This window comes from Trichomycterus rosablanca, chromosome 16 (assembly GCF_030014385.1).
Source record: "Trichomycterus rosablanca isolate fTriRos1 chromosome 16, fTriRos1.hap1, whole genome shotgun sequence".
Taxonomy (NCBI): Eukaryota; Metazoa; Chordata; class Actinopteri; order Siluriformes; family Trichomycteridae; genus Trichomycterus; species Trichomycterus rosablanca.
Window position 1 is genome coordinate 22186800 of NC_086003.1, and position 15697 is coordinate 22202496.

Here is a 15697-nt window from a genome sequence, read left to right on the forward strand (position 1 = left end):
ACAGCAATGCAAAAGACAGATCCAGTTATCAAAGCTGTTTGTGAAATTATTCATCTATAGTTTGTTCCTGAAACATGACAAACACTGTCCATAGACAAGCTTAGCAAATGCAATATAAGAACAAAAATTCCAAAAGTCAGCACCTTAAAGCTTGACTAAATAACTGTTGATCACATAGACAAAGTAAACCCAAGAGCAAAGGCTTCTTTTCTGTATGGGAGCCTCAGCCCTATCACTATCTGTTTAAAAAAAAAAAGAAATTAGCTATGATTATCTGTAGTAAATCCTAGTGGACACAGGGTGCACACATACCAAACCCCTTACAGACAGTGACCAGAGGCAAGAATCAAACCAAGGTCCCTAAGACCCATGTTACTGAGCTGCACCCACTTTACCACCTGCATTCCTGTCAACTCCTACGGATGTGGCACCCTCCAGGGAACAAACATTGTCATTTAGTTTGTACAGTTTTAAATAAGAAACCCCATTCAAAGTCTCATGGCTTTTGTGCTGCTACTACTTTGTTGAAACCCCACCAAAGATTTTCTATGATATTTATATCTGGGGACTAAAAAGGCCACTCCAGGATATTTCATGATTGGTTCCTTAACCAAGCTTTGGTTGACTTAAAAGTCTGCTTAGGATCATTGCCTTGCTGGAATGGTTTCTATGGAAATGTTCAAGGTCTTGTATTTATGTTCTTATACCGATTGTTCCTTCAAGGCAAAGAAATCAGTTCCTCTCTCAGCTATTGTGACAGCTCATTAGTTTGCACTACAGTTGTAACACACCTTGAACACATTTCTCTGTAACACATCACAACAAAGCAAATAAAGGCTCATTATTGAGTTCCCAGTGGTCTAATCATGTTGTATCCTAACTTTAGGTCATACAGACTAAAGCAGTAGCTTCTCAGACCTGCAATATTGTATTGATGATGTATTACTATATCATTCAGTTTCATGGGTCATTTGCTGTATCATTTTGTTGAAAATCCCTATTTTGTCAGCGGTGATACAGACTTTTAACTTTAACAGTAGTAAAACTAGTAATAGTAGTAAGAATAAAATTACTATAAATTACTAACAATCATTAATATTTATTCATTTATGATTATAATGTATTATAATGCTTGAGCTGGACTCCTAATTGTAGATGTTATTCAGTTTATTACAAGCACCCTGGGGCCTGGGCTTTCCAGCAATAGCATTGTGGGACAAAAGCTTCGATCTGTTAAATCCTGAACTCTCCCACTGACCTCGCTGACTGTAACGTGAGAACACAGTGCGCTTTGCTGCCATCTGTTGGTTTAAAGTGCTGTTCACTAAAACTGTACATGCACACGATTTGCAGTCTCTGTAGGCCCCTTGAAAATGCCAGTAATTTAATCCAGGCCCTTATGGGGTAGTGGCTTTTTTAGTTCCACTAGTCCACTTGCACTGATACTGTGTGCATGTGTAGAATCTGGAATGAAATCAAATAAGTATAAAATGATAAATAAGGTGTTTCTATGTATTAATTAATTTTTACTAACAGCTTCACAATGTGCCAGTCCTGATTAAGCTGACAGGAGGGCTATTGAAAGACGAATCAGTGGTAAGCATTCAAACCTTGAGTCTGATGGGCAACCACACTGGCCTCCACTCAAACAACTGAAATACTGTTTAGGAGGAATTAAATTTTGACCATGCCATCTGCACGCAACAGATTTATAAGGGCTAAAACGAAGCTTTTGAAATTGCTATCTTTTTTATCTTTTCTTTTTCAATTTTTATCCCCCAGTCTAGTCGTGTCCAATTACCCTGATTGCGTCCTCTATACTGATTCGACCCTTCACCGCTGACTGAGGACGCCTCTCAACTGACGTGCGCCCCCTCCGGTACGCACAGTCGGCACAGATAGTGCATTTTCACCTGCACGAGTGGAGTTCATACACTTGACGGGCACTGTGTACGGAGGGCCACACCCCCATCAGCATTATTCCTCAGCCCTGTGCAGGCGCCATCAGTCAGCCAGCAGGGGCCGCAGTCGCACCAGTTATGAGGACCTATGATCCGACTTTCTTACCCTCTAACCCTGAACAACAGCCAATCGTTGTTCATGCAGCCGCCCAACCCAGTCGGAGAGGCAGAGCTGAGATTCGATACTATGTATTCGAAACCCCAACTCTGGTGAGCTAGCGTACTTTACCGCTGCGCCACCTGAGCGGCTTGAAATTGCTTTTTTAAAGTTCTGATGTGAGCTTTATTAAAAAGATATGAACTGTATTGAAAAGTCAAATGTGGGCTCCTGGGTGCGGCAGCAGTGTAACTACTGAGAACTTTGCTATTTACCTGGCCAAGCATCCAAACAGGCACAACTTGTTACATTACAGCTGGCCTCATGATTAGATTGAGAGAAATACGGGGGTGTTTAATCAAAGTCAAAGAGCAAATTGATTGATTCTATGTTAAATAATTTTTTTGTTTATGCATTTTCTGCCCTTTTTCTCCCCAATTGAGGACAGCAAGATTGACACACGCCCCTCCGACACGTGTGCAGTAGCCGACTGTATCTTTTCACCTGCACGAGGTGAGTTCATATGCGGATCAGCTTTGTGTGCGGAGAGCCACACCCTGATCAATGTATTATTCCTCAACTCTGTGCAGGCGCCATCAATCAGCCAGCAGAGGTCGTAATTGCATCAGTTATGAGTAGTCCCTAACCGGCTCCCACCCTGTATAAACAACAGCCAATCGTTCATGTAGGCGCCCAGCCTGCTGGAAAGCAGGGCTGAGTTTCGATTCTATGAGTTCGAAATGTCAGCTCTGGTGTGCTAGTGTGTTTTACCGCTGCACCATGTGTGCAACTCGAATTTGTTGAAAGTTTTATCTCCCCACAGATAAAAAAAAAACTGTTTCAGTAATATTTGAAATTACTGTCTGCCATGACCTTACATTTTATTTCGGACTAGGTGATGTACCCTATGACTGTCCAGGGTAATCAGTTTCCTATGTTGTGCTGGTGATACTGGAGTGAAGTGGGACCCATCCTTTTGTCTGACAGTGTTGTTTGCTTTGTCATTGGTCTGGGGTGATGTCATGCACTTACAAACTCCACCCCCACCACACACACACACACATACACACACACACACACACACGGGCGCACATTGGCGCGCGTCTACGGTGACATTGCGCTGTGCGGCTCACAAAATCGACCGCAATGACTGCAAATTTTATAGCATAATCAGCTTGTACTGCTTATGTCAAGTAAACGCTTATAAGAAAATGTGAGCATGTGAACATAAATATTCAGAAATGAATTTACTACGTTGTTAGAATACAGAAAGAAAATGCAGTTATAGCAATGTAGTCGCGCATCAGAGCGGAATCGGCGCATGAGAAGCACAAAGGGTTAATATGAAATGATGACAATACAGCGCATATACCTGTAACGTAAGTATTTGTGTTATACTTTTTACAGCTACATTTTGTTTACAGGAAAACGACCCGATAACAGGACTCTGTACAGTCCAGGCCTGCATGGCTGTTTACGCTTATTTATTCTAAGGGTTTACTCCACATTATCCTGCACGCCAAAGGCGCAAAAGCGCGCTGTTGGAATAACCTATTCTCCACAGCCTGCATTTCAAACCAATTTGCTCTTTTAACAAAGATCAGATATTTATCATGACAGCTGAGCTGAGCTGCAGTTTTATTCAGATTGAATTCTGACATGTATATAGACTGCATGACCCTACCATGCATTTTGAGCATACATTCTTTGTATAAGAAGATATTAAGGCTTAAGACCTGTTAATGCCTTAATTATTTATTTGCTTTATCATAGGGTTAATTATAATAGGCAGCTAACTCTAGGCCAATGGGACATTTTAATATTGTGATTTTAAGGACGTATGCAGCAATATAGGAATGATATTATAGCACAGGGACAAAGGACCAATCTCCACCAGTGCGCACAAAGATGAGCGCAAACAGCGGCTGGTTATCAGCACCAGTGGTGTGTGTGACGATGCGCGAAATTATTTCATTCTCAGGTTTACACTTAATTCATTTGATTAAATAATCTGAATATGTGTGAGGATAGATCCAAAAAAGACTGATAAAACTATATCTGTAGGTCTTGGTAAACTGACAGGATGGATGCTGAGTTGCTTCACATCCTAGGATCATGGTAGTGTGTTCAGTTTGTTTATTTCTGATTACCTGCACTGTTAAAAAGAAAAATGTATCTACACACTTACTGTGATCAGTGTGGCAAATAGGAAAATTATTAATTCATTCATTCATTCACACACACAATTCATTCATTCACACAATAATACACATAATAGTCCACATAGTAGTACACACAATACACATAATAGTACAGATAATTACACATAGAACATATTTAACAGACCCTGGTTAACAGTCCGTGTGCTGTTGGGTCTGTCTCTACTATTATGTGTATTGTGTGTACTACTATGTGGACTATTATGTGTATTATTGTGTGTATCACCAAAGCAAATTCCTCGTATGTGTAACATACCTGGCGAAATAAAGTGATTCTGATTCATTAATTCATGTCTGTTTTACCACCATGAACAGAAATTCTTCCAGACACAGAGCATTTAGTCTTTCACAAAAACACAGTGTTAAACAGAATGAAATTTACAAAGTTACTTTTTATTTGTTTGTGAAAGGATGCTATTTGGTAAATTGACATGTGCCACAGTTTATAAAAGGCCCTTTCCTATTCCAGAATAACTGTACCCATGTGCACAAAGTGAGGTGCAAAAAGACATGATTTGACACGAGTCTGCTGTGGAAAAACTCCTGCGGCCTGCACAGAGCCCTGACTCAAACTCAGCTCAAACGAACACCTTTAAAATGAACTGGATCACAAGTCAGGCTTTCTCATCCAACATTAGTGCCCAACCTTACAAATCAGGCATAGCATTAAAACCACCTCCTTGTTTCTACACATGCTGTCCATTTTATCAGCTCCACTTACCATATAGAAGCACTTTATAGTTCTACAATTACTGACTGTAGTCCATCTATTTCTCTACATACCTTTTTAGCCTGCTTTCACCCTGTTCTTCAATGGTCAGGACCCCCACAGGACCACCACAGAGCAGGTATTATTTAGGTGGTGAATCATTCTCAGCACTGCAGTGACAATGACATGGTGGTGGTGTGTTAGTGTGTGTTGTGCTGGTATGAGTGGATCAGACACAGCAGCGCTGCTGGAGTTTGTAAACACCTCACTCTCACTGCTGGACTGAGAATAATCCACCAACCAAAAATATCCAGCTAACAGCGACCCGTGGGCAGCGTCCTGTGACCACTGATGAAGGTCTAGAAGATGACCAACTCAAACAGCAGCAATAGATGAGCGATCGTCTCTGACTTTATGTCTACAAGGTGGACCAACTAGGTAGGAGTGTCTAATAGAGTGGTCAGTAAGTGGACACGGTATTTAAATGCTGCTCATCACGGTATTTAAATGCTGCTGATGCTGCTCATCAGTGGTCACAGTGGCTGGATATTTTTGGTTGGTGGACTATTCTCAAGCCAGCAGTGACAGTGAAGTATTTAAAATCTCCATCAGCATTGCTGTGTCTGATCCACTCATACCAGCACAACACACACTAACACACCACCACCATGTCATTGTTACTGCAGTGCTGAGAATGATCCACCACCCAAATAATACCTACTCTGTGGTGGTCCTGTGGGCATCCTGACCATTGAAGAACAGGGTGAAAGCAGGCTAAATAAGTATGTACAGAAACAGATAGACTAAAGTCAGTAATTGTAGAACTATGAAATGATTCTATATGGTAAGTGGAGCTGATAAAATGGACAGTAAGTGTAGAAACAAGGAGGTGGTCATAATGTTATGCCTGATCGGTGTATAGTGTACATGTCCCTTACAAGTATATGCAAACTTTTAACTTTGACTGTATATCTCAAGCTTTGTGGTTTTGTTGTTATTTTCCTCTTAACAACAGTTATTTATTGATTGAACTCATCAGTATCAGTTGTGCTTATACAGTAAGTTCTTACATTACGAAGGCTGCTGTACACTATTGTACAACAAGCACATTCACATTCTGGCAGTTTGGCATAAAGCAAGCTCATTACATCATTTTTGTATAACAGTACTGATAGTTTGGTGCGTAAGCAAATGTGATCAGAGTGATTTGTACCAACAGCAAATCTGGGTCATTGTAACCATCACCCCCTTCACCACAGACTGCAAAAGGCTACACTGAAAAGAGAAAGGATGAGGAAATCATCACCAGGCTCAGTGCGTGGACGTATGCATGTTGCATTAAAAGCATGGCGTGATGCCTATGGCCTTGAGTGTATGTGGATGTCTAATGTGCAATTTTGTATGTGTGAACCCCACATGAGGGCTGTAGCTGATTCAGCCATGTCACATCTCATATTTGTTCTCCCAGTACTCCCCCACCCCGTAATTACCGTTACTTGCTGCTATTATTTAAAAATTAAACTTGACATCTTTTTCCTGCTGCACAGGACTGAACAATCAAAAACAAAGGCAGAGTAAAAACTGATTTGCATTGCCACAGCAAGATGCATGTCGTTTTTTCTCTTACCTGGCTTATTAGGGAATAGCTGTCAAGTTTGAGTAGTGTCTGCAGCCATGTCAAGGTCTACATCATAAATTACAATCCTGCATTAGTCCAGAAATTCTGCAGGACCTGTGAGTACCAACACAGCTTGTGGTGCAGAACTGATTTGTAGGGTTGCAGGCGGAGCAGAAAGGTCAAACAGCCAGTGCCAATGGAAGTGGTATTGTGGACGAATCCAACAAAACAGACTTACAGTTATTTGATTTATACTTCAAATTTAAAGATTACTATTAATTCCTTTTTGGCTTTTAATGCTTTGTTTTGCTGATCCACATTTAGGACTAAAACTAGGCTGTTTTTTTCTATTTTTATTTATGCATTTTCTCCCAATTTAGCATAGTCAATTTGTCTTCCGCTGCTGGGGAAACCCTGATTGCAGTCGAGGTGGGTATATTGCTGCTCACGCCTCCTCAGACCCACGGTACAGCCCTTAACTGAACCCTTTTTCACCTATGCACTCTGCACAGGTGCCTCTCTATCTGCCAATCAGGGTCCTTACACACCCACATAGTTCGGTCATCCCGTCCTAGCAGAACCGTGTATGCTGCAGGCACTGCCAATTATACCTGCTAGATGGCGCCCAGCCGACCGGTGGCAAAATTCTGAACCGAGGAGTTCAGAATCTCGGCACTGGTGTTAGCGCCACCTGGGCGCTACAGGTGAATGATTTAAATCGTTATCTGCTTGTTCATGTGGACCACTCCTCTCTTGCAAGAAGGGCTTGACCCACTGCCACAATTACAAATGATTAAGAGCTTGTGTAGGACTCTGCAGGATGAGACCCTATGGTGCTGCAGTCACACAGGATAAACTAAGCACCTCACATTTATGACTAAATACAGTTCGAGCAATTTAGGCTTAAGGGTCTTGTTTAGGGGTCCAAAAGTGGCAACTTGGCAGTGGTGGGGGTTGAACCAGCAACCATCAAATTACTAGTGCAGCACCTTAAACACTGAGCTACCAATGCTACAGTTCAGTTAACCAGGATGTAAACCTTTGACTTTAACAATATATTGCTGATAACTTCACATGCCATGTTTGCAACACTAGGCTAACAACACATGAATGCTATGACCTTACATGTCATGAGGATTGTTTTTACTTAGTAGTCTAAGAGTCTGCTGCGCCCTGTTCTGTATTGTTCTTTGATGTTGAATTAACAGAATGTTTGTGGATGAAAGACAAAAGCTATGATTAGCTTCTGTACAATACTCATCACAACTGTTATTTGTGTAATTGTGTGTGCTGTTACTAACATTGATTAATATACACTGATCAGCCATAACATTAAAACCACCTCCTTGTTTCTACACGCACTGTCCATTTTATCAGCTCTACTTACCATATAGAAGCACTTTGTAGTTCTACATTTACTGACTGTAGTCCATCTGTTTCTCTGCATACCTTTTTAACCTGCTTTCACCCTGTTCTTCAATGGTCAGCCCCCCCCCTCACTGTCCACTCTATTAGACACTCCTACCTGGTTGGTCCTCCTTGTAGATGTAAAGTCAGAGACGATCGCTCATCTATTGCTGCTGTTTGAGTTGGTCATCTTCTAGACCTTAATCAGTGGTCACAGGATGCTGCCCACGGGTCGCTGTTGGCTGGATATTTTTGGTTGGTGGACTATTCTCAGTCCAGCAGTGACAGTGACGTGTGTCTTATCCACCTCATACCAGCACAACACACACTAACACACCACCACCATGTCAGTGTCACTGCAGTGCTGAGAATGATCCACCACCTAAATAATACCTGCTCTGTAGTGGTCCTTTGGGGGTTCTGACCTTTGAAGAACAGGGTGAAAGCAGGCTAAAAAAGTATGTAGAGAAACAGATGGACTACAGTCAGTAATTGTAGAACTACAAAGTGCTTCTATATGTTAAGTGGAGCTGATAAAATGGACTGTGAGTGTAGAAACAAGGAGGTGGTTTTAATGTAATGGTTGATCAGTGTACAACTATTGTGTCTAAATTGTGTATGTTTTACTTAAACATTAAAAATGATTTATCACTTATGTGTTTTTTTTCTCTTTCATCTACAAACACACAGCTTGGCCTAGCCCCAGATGCCTCCTCTTCCCCTTGACGAGCGCATAGTGGTTATTCAAAGGCCCAAAAGCTTGGCCTTGTGTGTGGCTTCCCCGCCAGCCACCTCACAATATTCCTCCCGTCTTACCACTCGGCACGAGCCCCCATCTCGCTCACCGCAAACTCAGCGTCCTCCTCCCCGAACACATCCACCCTCCAACTCTCTGTCCCTGGAATGCAGACACAGGAACTCACCACTTGGGCAAAGAGCCAAGGGAGAGAGGAGTGCCACTACAGAGGACAGCAGTTGGATCCCTAGTCACTGTCACAGCAATGGGATTGTGACTCTGGGTCCCAGACCTTCCAAACATACACATACCATTGACATCAAAGTATCAGTGGACAAAGGAGGGGTACATTTAGACAAAAGGCAGAGCATCAGAGAGAGCAAAGCAAAACAGGTGCCTTCACATTTGATTTCAGGACAAAGTGATAGGGTACCCAGAGGGAAGTTATATGACACAGCTGAGAATCATCAGAACAAGGCCCTATATAGCAACCATTATCAAAACAACCTCACTGTGTCACCAGGTGGGGTCTTGGAATTTGTTCCAGCCCATAGACAACAATCCAAACATAAGTGGACAGAAGAGGAATTATCAAAGTCTCGCTTTACTACTGCCAGCTACAGGGACGTGCCTTCTCTGGGTGACAAAGAAAACTCCAAACTGGGAACGATTCACCAGCCTCCCAAATCCTATGGTCTCCCTCGTCACCACAGCTCTGTCCAATCGGCGCATGCCTCCATTCTGAACACACATTATCAGGCTGCCCCAAACTCCTTTCGGGCCCCATCATCCTTCCATCCGGTTACTCAAACCCGGTCCTCACGTATCAAAGAACCACATTCCCAAATCCTTCACAGCTTGCCCCTCTCTGCCACTTCTTCCCCTGACGGCTTCCCTAGCCCTGATCACACTTGCACTATTGACTTTTCTCACCCATTTAGCTGCAACTGTTGGAGACTAATTTGTTGCACACAAGGTAGAGGCCACTCAGCTGGCTGCCAAGGTGGCACTGGAAGTCCATCTACTTCGATTTCTCAAAAAGGAAGTACAGCCAAGAAAGGTGACGGTGCCATGGGATTAAAGACCTTAGGAGGGTGCATATCCACAGCTTCCACCACCAACACTTCCTCCTCCAACAGTACTGTTTCAGACTGCCGGACAGGGATCCTCAGGCCCCTGGGCTGTTCAACCTGTTCAGGAGATGATGGAAGTCCTGCAGCTTTTCGTAAGAAACTAGTTGGTGGTTGTTTACCTTGTTCCCCATTTTCCGCATCTTCCCCTTTGCGAGCATTGCAAAGTTGCGTCAGTGGATGCAACCCCACAGCAAGCCAGACTGGTAGTTCCACATGTAGTTACTGCAGCAGCGATCCTATAGTGGTGACTTATAACCCTCACAGAGGGAAGCCGCCTGGCACAGGCTACAGTACTGGTACCATGGGTGGGTACCAACCTGACGATGATGATTACAGTGTGCGCACAATTTGGCCTGATGAGCTTGCAAAGAAGATGACTCGCTCCAAAAGTCAGCCTAATCACCAAAGTGCAGGAATGAGGATGGGAACAGGAAAGCCTTATATGGGCCATGAGGCAAATAGTAGCAATGGATCAAATCCAGTCATTCTAGACTGCCGTAACCTTCTAGAGTTTACCCGCTCTCAGCTAATTGACAATGCAGGACGAAGAAGGCTCCAGCAGGGCAAGATGGCAGTTATGGACTTCATGGGATCAGGCAGAGACTATGGTCAAGACTCTCTGAAAAGACTCTGTAACAAGGATGAAGATGCTGGATTGGACAACGATGATGGTCTAGATGACATGCTTCCAAACTCCTCTTTTCCTCACTGTCTTACTCCTGAATCTTCATTACCCTACTCCCCTCTGCCCTCAGCTCCAAGCACCCTTATTAAGCCCAAACCAAGAGGAAGAGAGTGGGAAGGTGGACACTCTTTACCTTCTGCACAGTCACTTCACCTAGCCCTTAACTCATTCAACAGAGAGCAAAATGAGGAGAATATGAGATGTAAGGATGTTTTTCTGTGCTCATTTTGTTACATTTTACAGTGTTATTTTAAAAAAAAAAGCCTCAGGAAAAACCACCTCCTTGTTTCTACACTCACTGTCCTTTTTATCAGCTCCACTTACCATATAGAAGCACTTTGTAGTTCTACAATTACTGACTGTGGTCCATCTGTTTCTCTGCATGCTTTGTTAGCCCCTTTTTATGCTGTTCTTCAATGGTCAGGACTGTCCCAGGACCACACAGAGCAGGTATTATTTGGGTGGTGGATCATTCTCAGCACTGCATGACACTGACATGGTGGTGGTGTGTTAGTGTGTGTTGTGCTGGTATGAGTGGATCAGACACAGCAGCACTGCTGGAGTTTGTAAACACCTCACTCTCACTGCTGGACTGAGAATAATCCACCAACCAAAAATATCCAGCTAACAGCGACCCGTGGGCAGCGTCCTGTGACCACTGATGAAGGTCTAGAAGATGACCAACTCAAACAGCAGCAATAGATGAGCGATCGTCTCTGACTTTATGTCTACAAGGTGGACCAACTAGGTAGGAGTGTCTAATAGAGTGGACAGTAAGTGGACACGGTATTTAAAAACTCCAGCAGCGCTCCTGTGTCTGATCCACTCATACTAGCACAACACACACTAACACAAAGCAGGCTAAAAAACTATGCAGACAAACAGATGGACTACAGTCAGTAATTGTAGAACTACAAAGTGCTCCTCTATGGTAAGTGGAGCTGATAAAATGGACAGTGAGTGTAGAAACAAGGAGGTGGTTTTAATGTTATGGCTGATCAGTGTATGTTTAAATACAAAGAAAAAATCTAGGGCAAATACATATTCAGACACCACAAATAATAGCAGCAATATAGATGAAATAAACGGGGATGAAAGTACCGACACAATATACAATAATTTCGGCATAATGTTTCTTCATCAACCCCCCACGTTCTTGCCTAATTACTAGCTTACTTGCACAACAGGTGCATTTATTTCACATTGTGGAAAAGATAATAAAGGTCTGTGTTTTTTCTTGTCAGTGCGCCTCTCCCTTCCACTCTCCTCCTCCCTCCCGGCATCTCTGTCGGATGAGAGTGTGATGACTCCAGATGTTGAGAATGCTGTGATCAGCCCCATTCTGCCTTTCCTTTTCTTGGGCAATGAGAGGGATGCTCAGGACCTGGATCTGCTGCTTAGACTGAACATCAGTTATGTGGTTAATGTCACCACCCACCTCCCCCTCTACCACCTTAACACTGGGCTGGTGCGCTACAAACGACTTCCTGCTACTGATAATAGCAAGCAGAACCTCCGGCAATATTTTGAGGAGGTCTTTGAGTTTATAGGTGAGTTAATTTTTCGAGGCTGTATGCTAATTATAGCTTTGATCGTTGTGTACAAGTAAAAGGTACAGTTAGGGACCTTGATGAAAAGCTTTATAACCCCTGCATATTATTATTTGAGAAATAAAATTATGCTATCACTACATTACGGTGAAAAACTAGTAGATTATTTTATTACTGGCAGATTAAACAATTCACTGTGGTGCTACATGAAGCAATGACTACAAAGTATAGCTTATTACATGTAAAGCCTAATGCATATCTTGCTGATCTCAGAAAGCCATTTAGCCCATTCTGATCACTTTGTTTAGTCCATGTAAAAATTAAAATAGCTAGGATTGCGCTAAACTTGTTCCAGAAAATAAAACAATTAGGTAAGGATTCTTCTTCTTCTTATTATTATTATTGTTATTATTATTATTACTATTATATTTGTTGTTCTTTATTTTTGAATTGTGTGTTACTAATGAATTACAAATGTTTAAGAGGTCAAAAAATTTAGCAAATAAGTCTATTTTTACTATCAGTTGAAAATCCTGAAGATGCTGTAGCATATGATGTGTACAGATGTTGACTATGTGGATTGATTTTCTTTATTTCAGAGGAGGCTCATCAGAGTGGTCGAGGTGTGTTGGTGCACTGTCAGGCAGGAGTTTCCCGGTCAGCAACTATTGTTATTGCTTACTTAATGAAACACACCCTCATGACCATGACCGATGCCTATAAATATGTGCGCAGTCGCAGGCCAGTGGTTTCACCCAACCTCAACTTCATGGGTCAGCTACTGGAATTTGAAAGAGATCTCAACTCTGGTGTTACTCCTCGGATCTTAACCCCCAAACTGAGTGGCGTGGAGACACAGGTCTGAAAGATCTGGAATAATGAATAGATGGTGGGAAAGTACGGAAGCGTATTGCTGCCACACAGTTAAAAAAAAAATACCGTCAGTATGTCGTTATAACGAGAAAGGATGTCGTTATAACGAGAAAAGGATGTCGTTAAAACGAGAAAAGGATGTCGTTATAACGAGAAAAGTTCATTACCTCAAATGCTGCACAGCTGATGGAGAGTATCTGCTGATGGAGAGACAGTTTGCACACATGCATGATGCTGTAACTTGTGTAACCTTACAGCTTGTGGTGCCGATCAAGATTCTCCTTTAGGATCAACAATGTCTAAACTTGGTTTAATATTCAACATTTGTCTGACATTCGGCATTCCGATCTAAATAAGTGCTTCAAAAAACACATAAGACCTTCTTATTTGATGATTTCTTACACAAATGAAAATAGTCAACATACTACAAAAACAAGTTTATGTTCAATTTAAGATTACGTCTATTTATCTAAAGAAAGGTTATAATGAAACCGTTTATCCAGCTCCCACTTCATGTAACGAGTTAGGGACCGTCATAAAACTAACTGAGAAACGTAGGAAACATGCACTTATCCACACTAATAAATCCATTTAAATCTGGTATGATTTGATGAATTAATGTCAAACAGTTTTTACAAAAACACATCAATGTTTCTCACCTACTACAAAAACCTTATTTTTTGAAATAACATGGTATTTATTTTACATTACATTTAAATAAAGATAAATAAATCTGTAATAAATTTATATTTCAAATATACAAATTATATTTCCAAAAATACAAATCATACCAGATTTAAATGGATTTATTAGTGTGGATAAGTGCATGTTTCCTACGTTTCTCAGTTAGTTTTATGACGGTCCCTAACTCATTAGATGAAGTGGGAGCTGGATAAACGGTTTCATTATAACCTTTCTTTAGATAAATAGACGTAATCTTAAATTGAACATAAACTTGTTTTTGTAGTATGTTGACTATTTTCATTTGTGTAAGAAATCATCAAATAAGAAGGTCTTATGTGTTTTTTGAAGCACTTATTTAGATCGGAATGCCGAATGTCAGACAAATGTTGAATATTAAACCAAGTTTAGACATTGTTGATCCTAAAGGAGAATCTTGATCGGCACCACAAGCTGTAAGGTTACACAAGTTACAGCATCATGCATGTGTGCAAACTGTCTCTCCATCAGCAGATACTCTCCATCAGCTGTGCAGCATTTGAGGTAATGAACTTTTCTCGTTATAACGACATCCTTTTCGCGTTATAACGACATCCTTTTCTCGTTTTAACGACATCCTTTTCTCGTTATAACGACATCCTTTCTCGTTATAACGACATCTTTTCTCGTTATAACGACATACTGACGGTATTTTTTTTTTATCTGTGTGGCAGCAATACGCTTCCGTAGGAAAGTAAATGAGAGAAGGTGTAAAAAGATAATTCATTTATAGGGAAAAAAACAGACCAAGAGCAGGCAAGGATTTTTTTAATTTCTAAATAGAATACTTCCACACTATTGAGTATTTATATTGCATAATTATTGCGCTTTACCAGAAGTAAGCAAATGGGGTTTGTATAACCAAGCTCAAAATATTACTGTGTCCATAATAATGTGCCAAGTTTTATACTGTTAGTACCAGATATTAATGCATTACTAATCAATTTACTCAATTATTATACCAATTTTATTTATTATTGATATAACTAACCTGCCCTCATTGACACGTGACAAAAGTGGGAGCGGAAAACAAACGCAATGCAAAGGACAAACAAACCTTGCTGTCAAGCACAGGAAAAGACACAAAATATGACAAATCTCAGACCTGAAAACTGTAGCAAATTACTGACACCTTCTTCACTGTGCACAGAACTTTTCTACATGTCTTATTCAATAGAGAGTTCAATGCACTTTATTTTTCTATCCCAGTTGGCTGTTAGACAGTAAAGTCTGCTGCTAAAAAAAATCTCACCAGACATGAATTATTTTCCTTTTTATCATTTTCTTTCGCTGTCACTTATATTCAGACATTACATTGAGTGTCCTGCATTCTTATAAATATCCCAGTCTGGGAGTTGTGCAATAGTGGTGTATGGCTAATGGAGATGATATTGAATTACATATGATTCCAGCTTGTTCCATAACAAAACCTTTTAGATGCAACTTGAGCCACTTGCTTTTGTTATTTCAGGAACCTCCAAAGATAAAAGTAGAAGAAGCAAAAAAAAAGATTTTTTGTTTTGGTCAATTTTATAGAGTTGATTGCATGAGGAAAGAAAACTATGCTGACAGCACAGAGTGGGTTGAACGACATCAATGGGTCGATGGGTTTCATAGATTTTTTTTATTGGATTTGTAGACTGTTTTTTAAATCTTTTGCAAGCACTTTGTAAATATTTTGTGACCTTTTGTTAAATGTAGTATGAAATGGTGTGATTAACCAAGAGAAAATACTGTATGTGATATGAGAGTATGAGAGGCAGAGCGAAATAAGTAATTACATATTATGTATTTGTAACAAAGGGAACAAATATGAGCTAGTATTGGTGACCCAAACTGTCTGAGTGGAGTAGGTTATGCGCTTTCCATGTCAGCTTGGATTTCCTCCAGGTGTTTTGGCTTTCGCCTACCTAATAACATGTTAAAATTTAAACTAGCCTCTAGTCCATAGTCCCCTGTCTCTAGCTATGAAAATGTGTGAATGGTTGA

The 15697-nt window shown here is 41.0% G+C and overlaps 1 protein-coding gene across 1 annotated transcript; it reads left to right on the plus strand.

Moving 5' to 3' along the window:
- The first annotated feature begins 3390 nt into the window (after positions 1-3390).
- Positions 3391-13002, plus strand: si:dkey-175m17.7 (dual specificity protein phosphatase 10). The gene is made up of 4 exons (XM_063011826.1): positions 3391-3437; positions 8702-10767; positions 11810-12115; positions 12715-13002. The coding sequence occupies exons 2-4, from the start codon at positions 8718-8720 to the stop codon at positions 12978-12980; spliced, it is 2622 nt and encodes an 873-aa protein (XP_062867896.1). The 5' UTR covers positions 3391-3437; positions 8702-8717; the 3' UTR covers positions 12981-13002.
- Positions 13003-15697: the final 2695 nt, after the last annotated feature.